Source organism: Phytophthora sojae (assembly GCF_000149755.1).
Source record: "Phytophthora sojae unplaced genomic scaffold PHYSOscaffold_6, whole genome shotgun sequence".
Classification (NCBI taxonomy): Eukaryota; Oomycota; class Peronosporomycetes; order Peronosporales; family Peronosporaceae; genus Phytophthora; species Phytophthora sojae.
In genome coordinates this window covers 3,812,181-3,835,266 of record NW_009258120.1, presented here as the reverse complement: position 1 = coordinate 3,835,266, position 23,086 = coordinate 3,812,181, and the positions used below count along the sequence as shown (strand labels likewise).

Genomic DNA, 23,086 nt, shown 5'->3' with positions numbered 1-23,086 from the left:
GGCGTGACTAGCTTCGACGAGTGAACCCCAGCTGTACAAATATTTTTATGGCCTTCACGATTGCAGTTTGTCCATATGAAACTTGACTCCAAAATCATGTCTGCTTAAATCTTTGTTTCACCCTATCAAACAGTGTGATCGGGAAGGTGTTGTATTTTGGTGGTGAAATCGTTCGAAGTGCATATTTTCATGGCTGTACTAGAGACTACTGATTAGTCGTCGGATATGCTGGTGTCGTGCAGCTTCGATTTCATATAGCAAACAGTATCCGTGAACAAGTTGAACGTGGGCGACCGCATAACAATCACACCTGGACCGTCGGTAGGGAGTCCGAAAACTTGCTCATCAACACCATAAACAGAAGCGGTTATCAGGTGATTGTTCACGGCCATTTTCTCAGTGGCGTATTTATCAAACATCACCTGTACTGGCACAACGAAATTTATCGAAATATCTTTCATTGGACTGTTGTTTTACCTGAACTGACGCGAAAAACGTTAGCGAAGCAACAGGCTTAAGCAGTACTTTTTTCCTTTGCGTACAGCATGCCCCTCACTGTCGCAATGGTCACAAAACCGGTGGAGACACCAGAGCTTTTTTCGCCCAACGAAATTAGCGACCCATGAAAGTGAATGCCTTTGCGTATTGAGTGATGCGGTTGTTCAGATTGGAGCACTGGCCGATTTCGCGTGACCCAAATGGCTCTCAGATGAATCGTTTGTAGCTGCAGTATTGCACATTACAGACGCGCGCACCGATTAGGGTTATAGTGCTGGAAATTAAGTGGGTTTCAGAAGGTAATTACCCATTCCAAATCAATGCATCTTTACAATAGTACGTATATCGTTCGATGTGCTAGTTGTTTTTTACCACGGCAGCTAATCGAACCGAGTAATAGAAGATAGTCCATACGAAAAATCAGAACGGGATAAATGTTAACATACCGAGCCATCAATCAGATCATAGCTGGTATCAATCTCTGGGGATGGAGGGTTTCGCGCAGATGTCTGTAAGCACCACGGTCATAGTTTTACTAGTCACTTGAGTTAATCTGCTTTTAGAGGGGACGAGTCAAAAGGATTTAGCACCCGCTCCAAGCTATGACCGACCAAACAAGACGAGGTAAGTTCAGGTGACCGTTGTAGCAGAAGTAAGCATATAGCCTCCTTCCACGGGATCGAAATCTACTGGTAACCGCTTTTAGAAACCGTCTCCAAGGGTGCAATATGCCCCCTATATCTGTGAAATGGTTAATTACCGCAAAGATCGAAGAACACAGCTGCGAAGAACTTGTGTATACACTTGCACATTCGTTACAAATGCACGGCGAATGCCACTTTCTTGTCGCTCCATGGTCCACTGGGTTAGAGACGCCCGCACTCGAGTTTCTTCGTAAGTGATTAGACCTCGAAAACGTCCCAATGTCTAACTTGTTATGTCGACGGTGTTTAGTTGCGCGTTCTCGAAATTCTACTTCTTGCTGCTTCTAACGGCTTTACAACCAGCAATCCAGGTGCCGGCCTAAGATAAGCGGAAAGAAGGGAGACGTGGAGTACTGCTACATACTATACAGCATAGTTACTTCTCGACGAACGGCTTTGAGGGTATTTTTGTATCGGATCATCAGCTTCCAGATGTAGCTGGTATAAGGTGCCACTGGGTGAAGGTGGAAATATGGACAGCCTCCCTACATCTGTGTATATATATGGAACATTCCACAAGTGTATACGATATTGCATGTATCAGAAGGTTCTCATGGCAAACGCCCTAGTCTTCAAAGAGCCGTCTGCAAGCCTTGCGTTAGCTGTTTCAACTTAATCCATTCAGTCTTGCTGTCTGGGAAGGGCTTTGCGGGCACGCCATGGTAACGCTCTCAACGACAGTGAGCTCAGCAGCGCTGGCGCTGGGTCAGCGCTAAAAGGCCAGGAGAAGAGTAAGCTCGGCACTGCAGCCAAGATCTTAGAGCAAATACAGCGGCAGCTCGCAATGAGAGTCAAGGTTCTGTTGTCGAGTTCGGCGTGAAGCCGGTGAGCAGAGGGTGCGAGGCCGCGGATGCCGGGTTGAAGAAGGCCGCGAGGGCCAAGCTGAAGATAAGGAAGAAGCCCCTGGGAACAAGGCGTCGGAAGCAGTTCTCAGAGATGCTTCGGGCGGCCATGGTCGAAATCAGTGGCCGCCGCGAGTAGTGATGCATCGTGCAGCTCGCGCAGTACCAGTGGACCGTCGGCGAGTGCGCCAAGGGAGCATCTTGCAACGCTACGGCAGACCGTTTTCATGGCATTGTAGCGAGGCCCCATAGTGACATCGGTTCAGCCGCAGACACGCAGACTGTAGCACAGATCCTGACAGAGCTTGCCGGCTGTGTGCACAATGGAGCCGAGTATCACGTAGAAGCGGAGCTGTCAGCTAGTAGGATAGACCAGGCATATACTGTACGAAAGACCAGACTACTGCAGGGCCACGTGCGGAGCACAAGTACGTTCTGCCATCGAACTGGCCACGGTTACCGAAGACTTGGCTACTACCACTCGCGCCATCGAACAGTCGCCAGATGATGACATCTATTACCCGATGTACGGCAAGTACTACAGCACCAAGCAAGTGACTGTTACAACTGACTATGCAACCACGACTAGGTTCGGGTCAACGACCGCCGTAATTCTCCTCGTGGTCCAGAGTACCGTGTTCTCTGGCTCAGCAGTCTGCTCGTTAACCGACAATGTTATCAGCACACTCAGGAGCCTCATCAGCAACTACTGGATGATGGGTTCGCTAACGAGTAGGATCTCGTGGGTCACTTGAAGGCACCCGACAAGGAGACATTCAAAGACTTCTGCCCAAAGGATGAGTTTGGCAAGCGGCCCATTGGTACTGATCCTCGAGGCCTGTGCTTTTTCTATGCATTGAAGGGCGCAACCTAGCTTGCTGGACGCGCGGACATCGTCACGCAAGATGATAATGACACACTTTTGTTGCTGATGAACTCCGAGAGCATGGAGTTGGTCTCACACGAGGTACATCATGGAAGGTGGTGCTGCGCTTCATTCATGGGCTTAGGATTTTATCTACTTTTATTTTATTTTTAAGGACCGTCGGCAAAGACTACTTTAACATTGCTGGACGGTGTCGAGCACATGTACTGGAAGAAGTGCCGCTCTACTACGGACTTTACTTAGTTGTTTCGTACATCACAGTGTAGTTGGGCTGGCGCTCGTGCTGAGCATCTAAGGGAAGAGGGACAAGGTTCGGCACATCAGCGACTTGAAAGAGACTAAGCCGGTGTCGTCGGCGATGGGCTAGATTATCCTCGTGGTCACTTCTAGACTCTTTATTTTCTTTAAGAAAAAATGGAATCTGTACGGGAACTATGGTTAGTGCCCTACCCTCAATTTCACAGCTTCTTCGTACAACGCGAATTTTTTTCTCGTAATTATAGTGATGAATTATTGCTTTGCGGCACAGCTACGGTGGCGATGGGTTACTTACCTCACATAAAGCATTTAGCTATTCCAGCCGACGCATAGCTCTCGTTAAGTGTCAAGGGATTTCATCGTGAGCTCTCTGAAGTGATGCTTGTCTAAAGCTTTCGTAAAGATATCAGTACCATACGTTTGGTATTGCAGTAAGCGACGGAGATCTCGTGTCGCTCGACTTTTTCCTGCTCAAAACAGTACCGAACAGGTATATGCTTCGACCTCCCGTGTAGTTCGAGGTTATAGCATATCATAATGCAGCTTTGGCTGCCCTCGTGAATAACATTGGCTTGCGCTGTGGCAAAACGGAATGCTTTAAGGAGGAGTTTAAGGAAAATCGTCTCTTGCGTGCAGTGGCACAGTGCGATATACCGTGCCTCTGTTGTTGCGAGGACCACAGTGTGGTGTTTGCGTAAAAACCACGAGATTGGACTGCCCACAAGCATACTAACATATCCACCGACCACCCGACTCGTGTTGGGGCAGGTGCCATAGTCAGAGCCACTGTAAGCTGTTAGCTTGTCGACAAGGTTTTAGGGTGTGACATCGAGAGATCCACCAAAATGTAGACCGTAATTTTTCGTCGCTAATAGATACTTCAAACCTCTAGCTATTGCATTCTAGTGCTCCATTCCCGGATGAGCTAGGAATTGGCTGAACTCACGCATATATAATGCTGTGTCTGGTCTAGTGCCTACGATGAGATACATGATACTACCAACGGCATACGGGATATCTTTCGTCGTCTCTTTCTCTGCCTCTCTACTAGGCGAGTTGCTTACGAAGGGCTTAGCATTCTGCTCTACTGGGATTGCAATAGAGTCGCTGAAGCGGTAAAAGACCTTCGTAGCGTACTTGAGCTGGTGGGTAAATATCGTTCGGTTCTTGGGGGCCACGTTGAATTGACCAACCGAGTAAGTATTTCGCCTCCCTTAAACCTGTCATGGAGAACCGCTTTTTCAGGGCGGATTTCATCTCGTTTACGATGAGGTTTAGGCACAATGATCAGGAGGTCGTCAACTTACACGATAATGTTCAACCGCGCATTTAAATACACACCTGTCCTTAATGCGTCTGTGACATCCTAAGGGTTCAAGGAAGGCAGATAATGTTTTGTACCATACATGGGGAGCTTGTTTCAACACGTACAGGGTCTTTAGGAGCTTGCACACAAGGTGCTCCTTACGGGGGACTTTGAAAGTTTCCCGCTGAGCGATGTAGGTCTCCTCTAGCCAATCGTTTTGAATGGTTGTTTTACGTTCATTTGGTGTACCCCAAGATCGACCAACGCTGTAACGGTGAGAAGGAGGCTAAGTATTTCCATCCTGATAACAGGTGGGGAAATATCGTTGTAATCAATGTCATGTTCCTGAAGGAATCCTTTGATCACTAGGTGCGCTTTGAAGAGGTCAATTTTGCCTGCCCCGGTATATTTCACTTCAAATCTCACCGGCAGGTAAAGATTCCTTCCTCTCGGAGGGGGTACCAGAACCCAAGTTCGATTGTCCACGGGGGAGTTATATTCCGCTTCAGCTGGTTTACGCCACTGATTAGCGTGAGCGCGTGCCTGTCCGCTCAATATGTGGTGGGCTCGGTTTCACACCGAATAGCTAGCAATGTGTAGAGAGCCGTTTTCTTCGCTACTCTTGCTCCTGTATATCTTCCTCAGAATTGAGTGTAACGTCCGCGACATCGGTCGTGCCACGGGATCGCTTAGGAGCAGGAGCGGTGGAGGTTCAGATAACGTCTCTGTCCGAAACGAGTAATGTTTCTGCTTTCTGTCAAGCGCTTCCCAAAGGTGGTAGAGGATGTTTAGTTGTGAGTGATGTCGTTGCAGGTACAATATTCAATCAGTTCCGTGTGGACATGCTGATCTGTCTCGATCGCAGGTTGTTCAGGTCTATCCGTCAGGCTAGCCAGGGAATGATATTTATCGGGAAACTACTCTATTCGAATAGAAGGGTGAGTGGTGCCGCTTCACTAGCGTGCATTTCATACAGAAGAACGGTTTAGTTGGATGTAGAGACGCAGTGTCGTCGAGCCCACGGATAGATCATGCAAGATGCGTACGTTAGGACGGCCAAGACGAAGTCTCCGGGCTACCGAATGACAGCAGTCTTATCTGTTCCATTCTATGCCCAAGTGCGGTTGATCCATGTGCTCTTGGAAAAGCTCGTTATTTAGGTTGTGGGCCTGTCCGAGGCCTGTTGCTCTAATATTCGGTAGGCGAAGTTCAAACGCTTTAAACTTTATGTTAATCAACGATTTGGAAATGCTTTCTTTGTGTTAAGAAAAAGCAATGAAACGAAAGTAAATGCTCGAAAATCTTGTTTTGCATGATATCTGTTAACCATTCTTTCTGTGAGGTACGGTAGTTCCATCTTTTTGTTCCGGAAAATGTACAGTCCATGTTTTCGGATTGGAGGGGGGTGAAATGACCCGCAAATCTATCACAATGCACATCCCAAATCGACATCAGTGGCTTTGAGAAGCATGAACAACCCGCAAACGTAGCCCCAAAGCAACCCTTAGGTCTATAGTCCCCTGACTAGCGCTGGGTCAGCTTTCTAAGGGTTTTAAGGACCGGTAGAGCTACATTTAGCAGCTCGGCTACCCTGCTCCCATAGAGTTTGCAATAGGTTTGAGAGCCATGGCACCCGTCCTGAAAACCGAAACATCCAGCCTTTTCGTTTCACATAAGTAACATGTATTGTGCCTTTCGGTCATTTTGCCGAGTCCTACGTAGGACTTTGGAGGTCAGTTAATCTGAGGTTGGCGGTCTCTAAATCTGAGATGCAAATCTCGGACGAGTCCGATGAGCGGTCTCCCGGAGTCTCTTCGTTCAATGGACTCCGGTTGGAGTCCAAGCCAAGCAAGCTTTGTTTAGGGAAGCAAGCAATGCCGGAACCCGCGAAGGCGAAGGGCGAAGACTGGAGTGTTTAACGTATCGACTGCATCGTGTTTCCCTAAGTTTATTCTGCGTTTGACATACGCCGCATTAGAGTCAGTTCGTATAAAAGTGCTGCCACAAGACTTGGCAGGAGTCCTTCGTAAGACCTCAAACCCCGAATGCCGTGAAAATGGGCGACATTCGGGCTTTCGGCTGTTTGTAGGACCTGCGCAAGTGCTTCCATCGGACTAGCAATTCTTGGTCCTAATTCCCTACGAGGGACCTGCTAATCTGCTCCGATAACCTAGCCCCATCTTAGTAGGCACTGTAGCTGTTTTACACGTCTGATACGCCAAAACAACTGAAAAGCACAATAAGTTCCAATGCGACCGAATCTTGAAGTTACCTTCGCGTCACCTTAAAATACATGTTCTACTATCAACCTTCGCGCAACATTTCGGGCTTAGCCGCCAGCAGCTCCAAAAGAGCTCAATTACTGCTTCGCGCGTACGTCGCCCGCCATGTTCTTCCTCAAGCAGCTCTCGCGCGACCTGCTGCTGCACCCGATGCACTTCGGGCCCAAGCTGCACGATATCATCCGGCTGCGCCTGATCGAGGAGGTGGAGGGCACGTCCATGGGCAAGTACGGCTACGTCATCACGGTCACGGAGGTGCGCGACGAGGACATCGGCAAGGGCGTGATCCAGGACAACTCGGGCTTCGTGTGCTTCAACATCCGCTACCGCGCCATCCTCTTCCGCCCCTTCAAGAACCAGGTGCTGGACGCCGTCGTGACGGTCGTGAACCAGCTCGGCTTCTTCGCGGACGTGGGCCCGCTGCAGGTCTTCGTGTCGAGGCACGCCATGCCCACGGACCTCAACAACGGCTACGACCACGAGAGCAACGCCTGGATCTCGGACGACCGGGAGGTCGAGATCCGCAAGGGCTGCGGCGTGCGGCTCAAGATCATGGGCGTCAGCGTCGACGTCACCGAGATCGTAAGGCTGTCCGTGGTTGGAAATGGTTGACTGGCTGGTTGGCTAACAGTTGTGTATTGCTGTCGCTGTAGAATGCTATCGGAACCATCAAGGATGATTATTTAGGCCTCATCTCGTCCGATAACTAGACTGCGAGCAGACTCGACGCGGCGTACTTGACGGTTTAGTTGCCACCCCACAACGTAGTGCTCCCCCTTTTGGATTGATACGACTACATCTCTTGATGCCGATGCATGATTCGTTCGTGTCTAGTGCTAGCTCTAACTGGCGGACTGCTCATTGATAAGGTGTTCTATAGCTCCAGGAACCGCGTAGACTTGCGGTGCTCCGTCTCCAGGATCGGCTTGACGTCTTCCAGGTCCACGTCCTCGATCTCGAAGTTGTGCGCCAGCTCCGCGTGCAGCTCGCTCTCGAACCTCTCGCGGTTGGAACACTCCTGCCTCAGCACGTCCTTCAGCGGGCACAGGAACTCCAGATGGCTACGCTGCTGGCGGTACTTGGGCTGGCGCGCCGGGTTGGTCAGGTACTCCATGTTCTTCGGGTCGAAGTCCCAGAGGAACGACGTGTGGTGCAGCCAGCGGCCCTTGGACAGACTCTGCGCGTTGCCGCCGAACTTGCGGTCGTCGAACACGTAGTCGTCCTCCCGCAGCGAGAACTTCTGCAAATGGCACCAGCAACAACGAGTAAGTACAGCGCCTTGCAACCACAGAGCAGAGCAGCAATACGCCCGTACGCACCAGGTGCTCGTGGCAGACGCGCGAGAAGAAGGGCGAGAAGAAGCCTTCGGACCAGGCCATGATCTCGCGCGGGTACGGCCGCACGTGCGGGAAGTCCTCCTGCCTGCAGATGAAGGTGGTGAAGACCGTGTTGTGGTCCACGATGACGGTGCCGCCGCCGCTGAAGCGCTTGAGCACGGGGATGCCGTCGCGCTTGACCGCATCCTGGTGCAGCAGCTGCTCCGGCTTGCCCGAGATGCCCATGACGATGGTGGGCGACGGGTGCGCGTCGTTGTAGATGAACCAGTTGCGCTGCGACTCGGCGCGGAACAGCGCCTCCTCGATGAGGAGCTGCTCCTGGATGGGCGCGCGCAGCCGCAGGAAGCTCATCAGAGGCTTGCGCACCGCTGCCTTGGTCGCCATGGCTGTCTGTCTGTGTGCCTATTCGCTCACTGACGTCGCTTTACTGGGTAAGTCGGCGGCGCGTATCTCGTGTGCACGACACAATATTGACTCAGATCTGATTCCACACGACAATCACTCTTGGGTACACGGTACCACTGATCCGCAGATCGACACGTTGACGAAGATGGCGACGCAGCCGCTGCTGCTGGCGGCTCGCGAGCTCGCGCGCGGCCCCACGGCGTCGCTGCCTGACAACTTCGAGGTCGCCGCTACTGCCGCGTCTTCTGCTCACCTGGCGGTGCTATTCCGGTCGCGAACGGAGCGGAACTGCGTGCGTTTGGGCGTGTTCAAGACGGACGACCAGGCGGACGCCGAGGAGCCCGAACTGGTCGATTTACTGCCGGAAGCCGGCGACTCCGAGGCTTCTACGGTCGGTGACTGCGCGTGGACGCTTGCATGGAGTCCGGACCTCAAGTTTCTGGTCGTGAGCGGCCGAATCCCGCGCGCAGAGGGCGAATCCGAGGGCGTCCTGTGGCTATTCGCCCGCCCCGAGTGGTTGGCTTCTACCGCGGCGTCTGAGGCCTCACAGGGCCCTCCACTGCTACTACGTGTAGACCCAGCCAAGTACCTGGCTGTCAAGCACTGGGACCCGTCCACGAGCATCGTGACCGTGTTCTTCCCCACGCAGAGCGGGAGCAGAGTGTTCGTGCTGTCTGCAGACGGCGTTTGGCTCAGTGTGGGCGTGCAACTGGCCAAGTTGGCGCTGGTGGCGATGGAACAGACAGCGTCGGAAGACACGGCGGGGCTTTTCACGATGAAAGTGGTCAAGAGGCTGACGGAGTGGCATGCGGGCGTCACGGCCGCGAGTTATGAGCTGCAGAGCGCCACGCTTGTGGTGACGGGAGGGGTAAGAGACCCCAGCGCGGACTTGGTCGAGAACCAGGCGTCGTCTTTGAGTGTCTGGAGAGTGGCCAGTGACAAGGACAGCACGGAAGTCGCGGAGCTGCTGGACTTTACGATGGTGGAGAAGGGGAAGGTGGAGTACGTAGACGAGGAGGCGAGTGAAGGACAAGAAGGGGAAGAGGATGAAGAGGAGGAATCGGACACTGAGGAAGGTGGTGGCCTATTGACGGGCGTCACGAGTGCTCTAATGGCTCCGTTCCGGATGATGGTAGGGGGAGAAGCGACAGAGTCGGAAGCGATCGAAGGCTCAATTCGTTACTTGGCACTGTCACCTTGCGGAAATTTCGTGAGTATGGTGGATGAACTAGGAAGGGTTGCTATGCGTCAAATTGATGCGTGTGCCGATGTCTTGGCGTGGCAAGCTGTGGAGGACGTATGGAGTGCCGATTTTCATGGCGTCACTATGAAGTCGGCTGTGTGGCTGACTTCCGACTTGGTTGCGCTCGTACTCACGAACAACAGCGTCATCTACTCAAAGTTCGTTGCTCACTCCGAAGAAGGAGCTGCATCTGGAGCTACCAGCAGCGACAGCGAAGACGACGACATCTCACCTTCAGGGCCTACTGGCCGTCTCGTGCTGACCCCCACAAGGCACTTCAGACCCTCTATGAGTACAGCGAGTGGCGTAACTGAAAGCCTTGCTCTCACTCCAAGCAGTCAGATCTCGGGCGGAAAGCACAGCGCGTCGTTCTCCGCATGCGAAGTCGTTGTGAGCGGCGATATTTGGTTTGCTAGTCTGGTGCAGAGCTTACCTGTCGAAACTTTTGTCGATTTGTTGATGGATGCACAGCGGTTTGAAGACGCTCTCGCGACAGTTGCGCTTTATGGTACGAGTGAGAGTACTGTTAATGCTGATAGCATTCACCAGCGTGTATGGATGCAGTACCGAAATCAAGCGGGTTGTATCAAGCAAGATATTAACGACGAAGCCGCTTCAACAAGCTCGGAACTCCAAGATCTCGTCTTTTTGTCAACGCGGCCGCGGGGGCTTCTACAACGCGGGGAGCGAGATGAATTTGCAGTTGCATTGGAGCATTTGCGAGCGATTTCCAACAAGCAGTGGGTGGTTGGCGAATGTTTGCATCTCATCTCGGACGATTCCAGCGGCAACATGAAGAAGATTCTTGAGGTGGCGTGGGATGCCTGGGTGGGCTTAAACGATGGCAACGAAGTTGCAACGGAGCTCTCGCAAGAAAAGGTGGATTTACAGCGGTACATTTACCGCCTCGAAACATTGCGCTTAGTTCTGTGTGAAGAAGAAGGCGTTTCTACCACGTCGGTTGCAGGAGACCAGCTCTTTGATGGAGAAGCGTATGCGCAATTTAGATCCGCGTCTGTTTTGGCGACAGCGAAGCAGTTTGCTCGGGAAGGTCGTGTGGGCGCGCTCACTGTTCTATTCGGTCGACATGCGTGGAATTTGCTCCCCCACTGGTTTGACGTTCTCGAGCTGCTCCCACCTTTCGTGTCGCCATCCACTTATGAATCTCTCCTACCAGCCATTGCCACACAGATAGACGACGACGGGCAGATATGCAGGTTGAGCAAGATAGATGGCCTAACCGCGGAAGCTGGTGACGATAACGAGTTGGCGACTCCGGTGGTGCTTCTCTCCGATAATCAGCTTCAGGACCTTACGGATGAAGAACGAGCAGAGTTTGACGAGTACGCACAGATGGACCGCGACGAGCGCAGCTCAGTGTACGGCAAATGGTTCACGAAGAGGATTCTGGAGCTGGATACTCGTTACGGTCAGCTTGCTTTTGCTTACGAGCTTAGCTGCTTGGCCACCAAATGCTTGAGCGGGTGGTCTTCACAAGCCAAAAGGTCGCTGGAGGAGTTCTTCATGCAAACAGAGCTCTTGTACAAGTGCGTGTACCCGCTTCAGCTATCGGCCTGCTGCTTGCTCCCGCTGAGTGAGTGGTCCGCTCTGTCGATTCAAGATCAAGCGATGCTTGTGGTGGGTACTGCTGACGAGAAGACTTTTGCTGGGGACGTGTCTCCTATCCTGGATCGTTTGGACATGGTGTTCGTGTCCCAGCGCAGAGAGCTGTACGCTTTGGACGACCTTTTTTCGTGGTTAGCTCAGACTATCTCATCGAAGTCCTCCTTGGGAAGTCTGACGTTTGCAGCACAACTCATTCATCGGAGCAACCCATCGATTAATCGAGCCAACCGGTGGATTCAGAGTGACACTCAGCTGATCGAGACCGCCTTAGATGTGGTTTATTCGGTCAACTCCTCTGACATCATTGGCGACAAATCGCCTACTGTGGACGAGGATGTGTACATGCAGCGCCATTTCGCACTAGTAGAGCAGTTGTGGACAATTTTCCAGTCGCTGCCCGTCCGGAAGGAAAATGACCCGCCGGAGATTGCCCAGTTGCAGGTGGCTGTGGATGAGATGGAAGATCTGATGGTGACAATGGACGTGCTTAGCAAATACGGCGTGGTTTCGTCACCCAGTAGCCTCAAGTACCGCATGCTGGCTAGTAGTGGTGTTGGTGCGGGTGGTGGCACCAGTGTTGGGCCACAAGGTTTGCTAGAGCAAATGTGCGAGTTTGCGTTACCAGGCGATTTTTCCGACGACGAGGAAAACGGGGATGGAAGCCAGTGGATGGAAGTGCTACAGGACGCAGTCAAGCTGAAAGAACACGCGTTTGGCGAACGATTAAGCCAAGAGATGATTCTGGATGTTATTTTGAAGCATCTACTTGCGCCTGAACGCGCCTACGTCGATGCTGCCCAGAATTTAGTGAACCACTGGATCGCCTCCGATGTGGAGGCTATCGAGCACGTGCTGGATGGACTGATTGTGGCGATTCGAACGAAGCTCGACTCGGTGACTGGGTATTCGGAGGACGCCAAATCAAATACTACGCATGATGCTGCGTTGGGCTGCATCGGTATCGCAAGACAACTGCTATCGCTCCCAGTGTGGGATGAAGGAGACCGTGCCGAGTCTGGGGCAAAACAGCACTATGAAGAGGCTTTGGCGCTCGAGACAGACACCGCGCACGCTTGCGAACTGCTAGACTTGCTCACATACGGAGCAGTTAAACTGTCACCGTCCAAGCTTCGCAGCTCGACAGAGGAGCAGGAGGAGAGCAGCGCCCGACTGGATGCTGTCTGTCAAGTATTTGTAAGTAACCCGAGCAACTACAAGCCGTCCGTGCGTGCTCGAGAGTGGCTGGAACGGCATCATGCTGGCGAGGTCGATCTCACGAACGGAGAGTCAGCTCCAGAGCTGTGGAACGAGCCTCTCGCTGCAGTAATGTACTTGGCCAAGTTACTCCGCGTTGACTCGCAGAGGCTGGAAATCTGGATGAAGGGCGCTTACGCAGCACTCTATTGCATGGATTACGATGTTGCGTACGACTTGACCATGCAAGTTATCGCCGGGATTCCGACCGAGACAGAAGCACTCGCAGCTAGCCAGAACAATGGCGATGACAAGTTGACCCTTCTGCACTTGGTCTCGTTGATTTTGGACCTCGTGTCTGCTTCGTCCTTCGGGTCATGGGGTAAGAAGCGCAAACTGTGTTGCGCGCTGTTCAGCGCAGCAAACGTTGCGTCTTCGGATCTCTTCGGGCATCAAGTGACAGACTTGGTACTGTCGTGGCAGGAAAGAATAGAAGCTATCCAGGGCTTAATGGTAGAGCTTGGCTTGTCCGACGCCGACCTGGAGCAACGACGACTTGCTGGCAGCAAAACTTCTAGCAGCGCTGAAGCTGTGCTTCTGAATGAGCTGCATGTAGTCGTTGAGTTGCTGCACGAAGAGAAGAATGACCGCCAGTTCCTGCTACGACTGCTGCAGCACGGTTTCCAGCTCGCCCAAGTGATGTCCAACAACGACTCCGGGAGCGACAACAAAGACGACACAGAGGTTGTATCAACATTCTTACAGCAGATGGTGCAGCTGTGCGTGAAGGAGGCGTTGGAGTTGACTTTTGTTCCCACGACGAGTGACTCTGGAGACTGGCAGCAATACCTGGAGCTTGGTTTCAGTTATTTGATGCTGTGGAGTGATCTCTGCGTGGATGACGAAAGTTTTGAAGCATTCTGCACCGATGATATCCTGCCGTTGATTTCCGTTGATCAGCCAGTATCGGACTTGCAGCCAACGAACGCTTCTGTGCAAGCAAGTGAAGTTGTAGTTCGGTGCTTGCATCACTTCTTCTTGTTCCAGGTGGCCCAGGCCAAGGAGAACCCTGCTGAAAGTGATACTGAGGCGCTACTGACTCGCAGAAAGCGTCTTGAAACGTTGTCATCATCCTATGAAGCTGTACGGAAATCCGCTGGTTCTCTTAGTGAGTCTCAGAATGGCGCCTTAGACGACATGGCAAGCGTACTGCAATCTCGATCGATTATGTCTGAGCGTCGAAGCCAGATCTACGTGAAGTTGGCGCAGCAGTGCCAAGAGCGACTGGTTTCGCAAAAGAAGTCGCAGGAAATGGAGCAAATGAACACGTTCTTCAACACGGAGCTGGATCTGGAGCGGTTCTCGCAAGATGAAAGCTACCGAAACGAGAAGATTATGCTGCTGGCCACGAAGAAGGAGCACTTCCAGCTCTCAAGGCAGTTTGCCAGCAAGTACGGAATCGACGAGTATGACTGTGTGCTAGCGTACATCAAGAACGTGCTGCTATTTCCGCCGGATAGCAGTCGACTGGGTCGTCGAGAGCAGCTAGATCAAGCCTTCCACATTGAGCAGACTGATATCCTGGAGGAGGCTTTACAGAAGCCGGTTACTTTTGGAGACTTTTTGTTGGGAAGAGGGGCTGCAGGAGAACCCAGCGTGTACGAGATGATCGATGGAACGGATCACGTTGGCATTTTACTTGTTTTGCGCATGGTCCTGGAATGCTCAAAGCGAATCCACCAAGAATCTGCTGTGTCGGAGTCCCCCCACGGGCGATCTCTGTTTCCTTTGTCCAAACCGTCGACAGACCGTATCACCTTGCTGTTCATGTGCCTGAAAAAATTGAAGGAAATTGGAGACGCGCTCGACGATGTAGAGCCAGTTGACCTCAAGCTCATCGGCGCAGCCTCGACAACCGCCGAACTGTTGAAATCTTTAGCTTTGTCACAGACGGACCCTCAAGCTATGATTGCGAATCGTGAGATGGCTGTTGAAGCAGTGCGGCCTCTTCTTACTGGCAAGACTATCAAGTTTGTTACCAAGATCTTACGCAAGCTGCATCGTGTGACGCCAAGCTCTATGGTCATGATCTATATAAATGACTTGCTGACTGGAATCTGGAGAGAGCACGGAGCAACCGGCAGCACCACGGGAGTGCTATCTGCTGATCTGGCAGTCTACGCGTACGAGTCATGCGTGCCGTGTCTTTCAGTTCTCTCGAACGAGCACTTGATGTTGTTCCATTACTTGTTCCTGGATGGCTCAAGTGGAAAGCCAACCCCCGAGTTGGTAGCGCACCTGAATATCGAGGAGGAGTTCTACGGACAGTCGTTGAGCGTCTTGGAGCACTTCGGAGCACTGCTGACCCCTCAGAAGCGCGTCGAGCTCGTGGCAGACACGCTGACACTCTTCCAGACGAAGTACAACTCGTGGCAAAACTCGGGCCCGCGCTCAAACGTTTCGTCCACGTCGTCTACTTCATCCTCGTCCTCTTCATCATGGGACCCCGCCCAATTCAAGCGGAAGGAGCAGGAGCTGCACTATCTGGAACGCGAGTTGGCCGAGAACGTGTGCTATCTGCTGCTGAAGGAGATTGAACGGAGTGCCTTGACATTCGACACACAGTCGTTGGAGACCTTGGCTTCGAGCTTGAAGGCGTGGTTTGCGATGGATTCTCTCCAGCAAGCTGCCAACGAGGAGGTTCTTCACAATACCGTGCTGATGGAGCTTTGTAAGCGCGTGATGTCGGTGGATCTGGCGACTCTCATCATGGAGTTGGTACTGCGCGCCGGCGGAAGCAAGGCCAGTGGTGACGTTGCCGTGAGTGCGATTGCACACAGCTACCAGGCGGCCATCACTAATCTCATTGATCAGGCCATGGGCGCTGGGGAAGATGGAGCAAAGCAAAATGTCCAATGGGTCGAACGACTAGCGTGGACGTGGGTCACAGGTTCGGGCGCTCCCAGCAGCAAGCAATCAGCCGAGATTGAACGCTACCTCCGTGGCGCGTTGGGCAATTCAGGAGATGGAAAGACGGCGTCGCACGCCATATATGAGCGAGTTGTAACAATGCTCTCGCAGTCGCCGTCTACATTGCTGAAGGAGATTGGATTGAACCGGCTTGGAGCAATGCAGACTCCTGCCGACGAAGAGGAAGTCAAGCGTGTAAGCGGCGTGGTGCGTGAAGCCGTGCTGTTGCAGTGGGGGCAACTGATCGCTTTCGCTGAAGAACAGCAAAAGTGGACGGAGGCTGCGGTGCTGAGTAACATGCTGACAACGTGCGAGGGCGAAAAGAGCAGAGACGCTACTGCGGTCAAGTGGCACTTTGGTCTTCATGTGAAGGCTGTTTGGTCTGCGCTTCTCACCAAACACAAGCTTGATGAACACCCAGACTCGCAGCGCATCCTGGTAGTCCCAAGTAGCGACATTTCGGACCACTTTGCTGCTGTCTTTGAGGAGCTGCTCGCCTTCATAGAGGTTTGTGCAGGCGATGACAACCCGAGGGCGCTACGGTTCGCAGAGACGGCGACGGTGGCGTTGAGCAACTTGCTCGTGCGCCATGACGACGTACTCGGAGCATCTGAGGGTGCTGCGCAGCGGAGTGCCTCTGCATGGCAAGACGAGCAGAAGCGTGCGGTGGAGACTCGAGTGCAAGCGCAGTTTCAAGTTGGAGTCGTGGCTGAGAGGCAGGCGCCATCCATGAACGAGGAGGATGCTACATGCTGGTCAGCTCTCTTCGCCCGGGGTGTGTGGGGTGCTCGCCTGTTGAGTTGGTACACCACCCACGCGTACGCGGAGCTGAGTAGCGAGGAGGAAGCCACTGAGGCGGTCATCTTGGTGCATTGGGAGGCCAGCAACCTCGATTTGGCGATTCAACTGCTGCTCATGTGTCCATTCGACAACCTCCGAGAGAAGTACGCCGAGCGCGCCCTGTCGGTTGTGCGTCAACTCCCCCAAGGATCTCCCAGTTGGTCTGCCGCTGTGGAGCTGGCGCTGCTGCGCTTCGACGTCGCCGTGCTCTTGCAGCACGGTCTTCACTCCTCCGTGGTGGCGTTCCTGCTGCAAAACTCCACCAAACGACCTGCGCTCTGGACGTCCAGCGGCGACTACGTCGTGTGCGCGCTGGTGACACAGGGCGAGCTCGCAGCAGCTGGACGTCTGACCTGTGCACTGCGCCACGCCCACCCACTGCTTTGGGACGTGGAGAACGCTCGCCTATTGCTCGCCAACTACTTGCGGTCCCTCGCTTCGTCACCCGAGAAGCACACGAGCCACGACGCATTGGCGCTGGCGCCTCTGAAGCACGAGGTGTTCGTCCAGACGTCCACCCGGTTCGCGAGCGTCCTCATCTAGCTAGACACAAGGCAGAGCAACGCATAGACAAACAGACACACTCGTTGTATGTAGGTATGTAAGGTAGACAGACCACACTCACGTGAATGAATCGTTCTGCTTGCTACTGTATCTGCCCCTCTCTCTCTTCTATACGTTGAGCTTGAGCAGCTCCACCACGTGCGGGTTCCGCCAGTCCTTACTGACGTCCTCCAGGTGCTCCTCCACGTCCACGACGTCCTTGTGGACGTTCTGCTTGAGCCCCGCGGTCAGCACTAGGGCCGCGTCGTCCGCCACCTTAAGCCGGTTGTCCACCTTGGTCCACCCGCGCTTGACGTCCTTGAGCAGGAACTGCAGCCCCGTCTTGCCCGGGTTGCTCAGCTGCTGGCTGTCCAGCTAATACCAGGGCATACAAACTTCAAGTCAGCGTCTAAAAGTAGCTCTTGGTGCATCTATAAATATCTTACCACCAGCACGCAGGCCCTCGAGTAGTTGAGCTCGACCTTGTCCGCCAGCTTCTCGGCGAAGTGGCTGAGTCCGTTGCCAGAATCAGACGGCGAGTACCCGCTTCCGGCGAAGTAGAAGCCCACGACCTTCAACTTCTGGCATTGAGCATGGGCGTCGACCATGGCGCACGCCACCTCGAGCAGCGGCGCGAGCGGCGCCTCGTGGTGGAACAGCGGCACGGCGTCCGAGATGGAGAAGCCCTGGCCCTGCTCGCGCCCCAGCAGCAGGCCGCACGCGGCGCTGGCCGGCCGCTTGGCCGCGTGCAGCGCCAGCTTGACGTACGTCTGCGTCGCCACCGAGTAGACCGCGTCCGCCATGGTGTGCGTTCACTTGAAGAATGTATGCCGGAGGGGAGCAGGATGTGTGACGTGGTCGACATGCTCTATTAGAGGGATGTGTTATTGTAGAAGGAGCAGAGTTCTTGTACAGGAAGTTTACTGGGAACACATTCGCGCCACCTCGACCCTTCAGTTTGTGTGGTTGTGGTGTGGCGCATTGCGTCTGAGTCGACGTCAGACCAGAATTGCAAGCGTCCTGCGCGTGTCTGTGCCTCTGCCTGCCGCTAAGAGCCCAGCGTCCCAGTTCCAGTCGTCTCGCTGTCTCAACCGCCACTGGCAGCCATGGCCATGCACAGCAAGAAGAAGTTCCGCCGCTCTCCGTCGGTCACGTCGTCGTCCTCGGACTCGTCGGACTCCTCGTCGTCCTCCTCTTCCTCGTCTTCGTCCAGTTCCGACGGTGAGGACTCGGACGTGTGCACCACCTCCAAGGGCCCGCGTTTCCCTCCCGTCCCTGCCCCCGTTTACCCTCCGAAGGTGGAGCGCGCAGTCTACAGCGCCAAGAAGAAGCACCGATCAGGTTGGTACACCATCACGGAACTGTGTGATGGACGTTTGCATTTTTACTCAGAGCTAACCGTTGCTGCTACGCTTGTCGCGGCTGCTAGACATCGACCCGGAGGCTTGGAACCGCGAAGGGTTCGCGGGATCCAATGTGTGCGACTTGCCGCTGGACGAGTCCAACCCCATTAAGCGCGAGCACTGCAGCGAACTGAGTGTGAAAAGGTTCATTGACGAGTACGAGCTTCCGGAGGTGCCAGTGGTAATTGACGGCATCCCGGAGGCTGAAGGATGGGGCGCTGTGAAGCACTGGTCGCTCAAGAAGCTGCGCAAGAATTACAAGCGCGTGATGCTCAAATGCGGTGAGGACGATAATGGCAAGACCATCCGCATGAAGTTCAAGTACTTTATGACGTACTTGAACCACCAGACGGATGATAGTCCCCTGTATATCTTCGATAGCACTTTTGACGACCACAAGGACACCAAGCCCCTGCTCGACGACTACAAAGTCCCGAAATACTTTCCCGAGGACCTGTTTTCGCTTGTTGGAGAGGACCGACGACCGCCGTACCGCTGGTTCCTCGTCGGACCCAAGCGTTCAGGAACTACGCTGCATTTGGACCCGCTTGGTACGAGTGCGTGGAACACGCTGCTCGTAGGGCGCAAGCGTTGGGTGCTGTTTCCGCCGCACCTTCCCAAGAACCTTGTCAACGGCAAGAAACACGTTCGTGGGAACGAAGACGACGAGGCTGTCAACTACTTCATGGATCTACTGCCTCGCCTGAAGCGCGCCAGTCCGCCGGAGACTCTGCAGTGCATCGAGTTTATGCAATATCCCGGGGAGACGGTCTATATCCCTGGAGGCTGGTGGCACGCAGTGTTTAACGTGGACGACACCGTGGCTGTCACGCAGAACTACTGCAGCTCGCAGAACTTCCCCGCCGTGTGGCGCAAGACGCGTAGCGGCCGCAAGCGCATGACGGTCAAGTGGCTGAAGAAGCTCGAAACTCACAACCCGGAACTGGCAGCCTTGGCGACGGAGCTCAACCAAAAGGACAAGTACGTCATGTACAGCAAAGAGCCCAGTAGCTGGAAGTCGTCGTCGTCGTCCAGCTCGCACAAGAGGAAAAAGAAGAGCAGTGACAGCGAGGACGAGCTACGCGAGCCGTCAAAAGACACGCACAGCGGGAAGAAGAAGAAGAAATGCTGCTGCTGAGTCTACATACGTAGTAGGATAATGCTGCTTGGACTCGAATAGAGTGCAAAAGAACACCGAAATGCACCATTAGACAAAAGCGTTGAGGAATGTTACTCCCAAAGCAAACCTTGTAAACCAAACTCACAACGTGAGACTGGCCGGAGGCAAATTGGGGGGCCTGCTTTCGTTTTGACCGGCAACCAAAGAAGCCGGCTCGAATCGCGATGTTAACTACGCGTCAAGCCCTTGATTTACTTGAGGTATTTATTCATTGGGAACAGTTCCAGGCAATGTATTGCGAATCGATCAATCGATTGTATTCAGATCGCCAATGGGGCTTATATTCTTGGGTGCGGCGGACTGTGGCCTGAAAGATTTATTCCGCGGGCGTAATAGACGTCACCTCGAGCGTGTTGGTCCACGGCTGAGAGAAGATCACGATGTTGTAGCTCGAGTAGTCGCAGTTGCGGTCCTTGCAGGCGCCCAACTCGCCATCGGACTGCACGGGGCAGCCCGCGACCTGGAACTTGTAGTTGGTGCCGGCCACCGTCTGCGTCTGGAGGCCTTCAACGGCGATGAGGCAGACGCGAGCGGTCACCTTCTCGTCGTACGTGCTGGCGTTGCCTGCCGCCTTGACCAGGAGGTCGGTGTCATCGCTGGTCGCGTTCTTCTGCGCGTAGCCGCCGAGAATCGTGGCGCCTTGGGCCGTCGAAGCAGCGGCGAGCGCCAGACCGGCGAGGAGAGCAACAGAAGAGCGAACGAAAGCCATGCCGATGGAGGAACGGGTGGACCGGTGACGGTGGAGGAGGAGGAGGAATATCCGAGCTGCTAAGCCTGGCGGGTGGTCTCAAGCGTGAGAGTTGGAGAGTGAACGGCGGCGGAGACCGAATTTTCGCGTGCTCGCCATGCGCACAGCGCGGACTCTGCCCATCTTCTCCATCGAAAGCAAACAACCAGCCAACGGGTGTGTGTGTGTGCATTTCTGTCTGCATTTCCTGGCTTTCGAGTCGAGCGTTGTGGTGTTGAAGCGATTGCATACGAATTGGTCACCCCCCAGCTGTCGAAACGGGTCCAAGCAAGTGACTTGGGGGTTGTATGCCGATGACCGTCATGGTGGACCGACAGAGGCTCGGCTGTCCACAGCTGTCCCGCAGCAACGCCGAAATGATCGACACGACGGAGCTGCAAGTCTCACTCGAGTGACCGGCTTCAAGGAGCGCGGCCAATGGTGGTTCACACCCAAGCGAGACAAACGGGATTTATCTGCTTGTTACGAGTTGCACCCACCCAGACAGGATGGCTGCGGAAGCTGAGGTTGCAGCGCAAAAATTGCCTCAAGTTGCCGTACAGTCCGCCTTTGCATCGGTATCCGACGCAGCTGTGAATGGCATTCACTGAATACCAGATACATGTACACCGAAAGCTTTGTGTCGTGCCTCCGCTCTTCAGCCTTTCGAGTCGGGGGCTTCTAGCGTTGTAAGATGGCGGTATTCCGCTCGCGTATTCGTCTTAGGACGGCCTGCTGTCCGTGCTTTCGATGGTCCATGAGCGATCTCTGATAAAGATGTCAGAAGGCAGAGGAGAGGCTTTATAAGCTGCTGGATACTACGACGAGCGGCCATTTGGAGGCATACGACGTGCCCACTGGTGATGGTAAACCTCCGGCTCCCGCAGAGGACAAACACCCCCCGCCCCACACGGTAATTTTCGTTCTGGTCCACAAAGGCGCGCGTCTGGCAGCTCTCTCTCCAGCGCAGCTTGTCCGTCAACATACTGTAGCTGGCTGGCACGGAAATATCCACTTAATCAATACTTGATGCTGTTGCTGTTGCTGTTGCTAGACGAGTGTACCGCTTGGTGTAGAGCTCTACCCGCTCTAACCAGCATCTGGCGAACACTAAAAGAGGGTTTCTTCGCTTCCTGTCCGAGGCAACATGAGCACCACGATGACCTACAAGACTCTACTCTACGCTTGTCATTTTGTAACTCGCCCACGCCACCGCAGTTGCCCACGGAATCATGAGGCCGACTTGGTACTTCACCCTCACTGCTAGCGCCGCAGCTTTGGCGAGCCATGGAGCTGATGCAACGCCGTTCGCCAACAACCCGGTGACCATCGTGTCCAGCGCGACGTCGCTCTCGCACACCAGTCCCGCCTTCGGTGGCATTGCTCCGGGCACTGACCTGACCAAACTCACTTACGAAGTGCACGAGTACACCGTCATGACGTTCAACCGCAGCACGTCGACGCACCAGAGCACGAGCACCTCTACCACGACCGACAGTAATGGCAAAACAACTACGAGCACCAAGTCACAGTCCAACACCTCGACCAAGCAGCAGTCGAGCAAGCAGACGACGGTGGTGACCACCCCCGTGGGCAATGGATCCGTCATGGCGCCTAGCAGCGAGCGAAAGCTGGAGCAGACCACGAGCGACATCCAGAAGCTCGAGAACCACTTCGGCTCTCGATTGGAGCTGAACGTCAACAACTTGGCTTCAAATGCGGCGTTCCACACGCAGCCATGGCCCAGCAGCTACTGGGCGATCTACCTGGACGGTATCAACTACCGGTGGGCGTCTCACACCGAACCCAGCGCGACAGAGAAGTACGCCAGCGCCTTTGGGATCGACCCGGACACGCTCATGACGGCCGTGTCCAAGTCCACGGGTGTCATGTCAATGTCCGACCGACCCAAGTGCTCCACGAACTGGGACTGCGCCGGCCAGAAGGACGGGAGTGTCTGCAGTCGTCGTGAGGGGCAATACGAGGGCTACTGCATTCCGACGTGGTTTGGTATCTGCCACGCCTGGGCGCCCGCTGCTCTGCTTGAGCCTGAACCAAACTGCGCTGTCCAGCACAACGGCGTGACCTTCCAGCCCATGGACATCAAGGCTCTGATCTCGGAGATCTACGATGGAGCGAACATCGCCACGGTCTTCACAGGCGCCAGGTTCTACGGACCCGACTCGAAGGACACCACGGACGAGTACGGCCGATACACGGACTCTTCCCGTCGTGACATGGGTCCAGGCTTCATGCACGTCGCGCTTGCCAACATTATCGGACGCTTCGGTACTTCGGTAGTGGTGGACGTGTCGGCCGGCGCTGAGGTCTGGAACCAGCCTGTGTACAGCTACAAAGTTCTCAGTCAGACGGAAATGACGCCTACCGACGCTGCCAACCAGTACTTTGGGGTCTCCCAGTACCCGTTCAACAGCGCGGCTCAGCGCATCATGTATGTTGAGAGCAAGGTTTCGTGGATGATCGAGACGTTCGAAGACGGTGGACTGGTGTCCTCGGGTCGCGCCTCGAGGTACATGACGGGCAAAAAGTACACGTACCTGCTCGAGCTCGACAACGACTACAACGTTCTCGGCGGTGAGTGGGTGGGCGAGTCGAAGACGGATCACCCGGACTTCCTCTGGCTGCCCAAGGCACGGCCGGATCTGAGCTTGGTCACGGACGTTGGTTTGAGCTACCAGAACGTCCGCATGCTGCTGGAGAAGGCCACCAACTGCTAGAAGGATATTAGCAGTCTATTTCGTTCATGTGGCGTGAGGTGAACCTGTTTGCTGTTGTTAAAAAAATCAATGCGTTGGGTCAATTGAAGTTTTAATTGTGCTGT

The 23,086-nt window shown here is 54.1% G+C and overlaps 8 protein-coding genes across 8 annotated transcripts; 5 read left to right on the top strand and 3 right to left on the bottom strand.

Annotated features, from left to right (window-relative positions):
- Positions 1 to 1,861: 1,861 nt before the first annotated feature.
- PHYSODRAFT_335794 (hypothetical protein) lies at positions 1,862 to 2,918 on the top strand (the record flags this gene model as incomplete). Its single annotated transcript, XM_009533255.1, has 5 exons — positions 1,862 to 1,907; positions 1,981 to 2,156; positions 2,199 to 2,406; positions 2,510 to 2,697; positions 2,781 to 2,918. 5 exons carry the CDS (start codon positions 1,862 to 1,864, stop codon positions 2,916 to 2,918), a joined length of 756 nt encoding a protein of 251 aa, XP_009531550.1.
- A 3,963-nt stretch (positions 2,919 to 6,881) lies between these two features.
- PHYSODRAFT_303395 (hypothetical protein) lies at positions 6,882 to 7,388 on the top strand (the record flags this gene model as incomplete). Its single annotated transcript, XM_009533254.1, has 1 exon — positions 6,882 to 7,388. The coding sequence occupies one exon, from the start codon at positions 6,882 to 6,884 to the stop codon at positions 7,386 to 7,388; it is 507 nt and encodes a 168-aa protein (XP_009531549.1).
- Positions 7,389 to 7,650: 262 nt separating this feature from the next.
- Positions 7,651 to 8,514, bottom strand: PHYSODRAFT_562513 (hypothetical protein; the record flags this gene model as incomplete). The annotated part of the gene is made up of 2 exons (XM_009533253.1): positions 8,096 to 8,514; positions 7,651 to 8,016 (listed from the first exon to the last, which is right to left on the bottom strand). The coding sequence occupies exons 1-2, from the start codon at positions 8,495 to 8,497 to the stop codon at positions 7,651 to 7,653; spliced, it is 768 nt and encodes a 255-aa protein (XP_009531548.1). The 5' UTR covers positions 8,498 to 8,514.
- Positions 8,515 to 8,663: 149 nt separating this feature from the next.
- PHYSODRAFT_512069 (hypothetical protein) lies at positions 8,664 to 16,934 on the top strand (the record flags this gene model as incomplete). Its single annotated transcript, XM_009533252.1, has 4 exons — positions 8,664 to 9,500; positions 9,591 to 13,532; positions 13,560 to 13,787; positions 13,830 to 16,934. 4 exons carry the CDS (start codon positions 8,664 to 8,666, stop codon positions 16,932 to 16,934), a joined length of 8,112 nt encoding a protein of 2,703 aa, XP_009531547.1.
- Positions 16,935 to 16,959: 25 nt separating this feature from the next.
- PHYSODRAFT_562509 (hypothetical protein) lies at positions 16,960 to 17,737 on the bottom strand (the record flags this gene model as incomplete). The annotated part of the gene is made up of 2 exons (XM_009533251.1): positions 16,960 to 17,309; positions 17,381 to 17,737. The coding sequence occupies 2 exons, from the start codon at positions 17,735 to 17,737 to the stop codon at positions 17,064 to 17,066; spliced, it is 603 nt and encodes a 200-aa protein (XP_009531546.1). The 3' UTR covers positions 16,960 to 17,063.
- Positions 17,738 to 18,020: 283 nt separating this feature from the next.
- PHYSODRAFT_562505 (hypothetical protein) lies at positions 18,021 to 19,475 on the top strand (the record flags this gene model as incomplete). Its single annotated transcript, XM_009533250.1, has 2 exons — positions 18,021 to 18,275; positions 18,364 to 19,475. Exons 1-2 carry the CDS (start codon positions 18,041 to 18,043, stop codon positions 19,473 to 19,475), a joined length of 1,347 nt encoding a protein of 448 aa, XP_009531545.1. The 5' UTR covers positions 18,021 to 18,040.
- A 274-nt stretch (positions 19,476 to 19,749) lies between these two features.
- On the bottom strand, positions 19,750 to 20,304 carry PHYSODRAFT_286743 (hypothetical protein). The gene has a single exon (XM_009533249.1). The coding sequence runs from the start codon at positions 20,224 to 20,226 to the stop codon at positions 19,834 to 19,836; it is 393 nt and encodes a 130-aa protein (XP_009531544.1). The 5' UTR covers positions 20,227 to 20,304; the 3' UTR covers positions 19,750 to 19,833.
- A 1,172-nt stretch (positions 20,305 to 21,476) lies between these two features.
- On the top strand, positions 21,477 to 22,982 carry PHYSODRAFT_513204 (hypothetical protein; the record flags this gene model as incomplete). The annotated part of the gene is made up of 2 exons (XM_009533248.1): positions 21,477 to 21,769; positions 21,893 to 22,982. 2 exons carry the CDS (start codon positions 21,477 to 21,479, stop codon positions 22,980 to 22,982), a joined length of 1,383 nt encoding a protein of 460 aa, XP_009531543.1.
- Between the last annotated feature and the right edge of the window lie 104 nt (positions 22,983 to 23,086).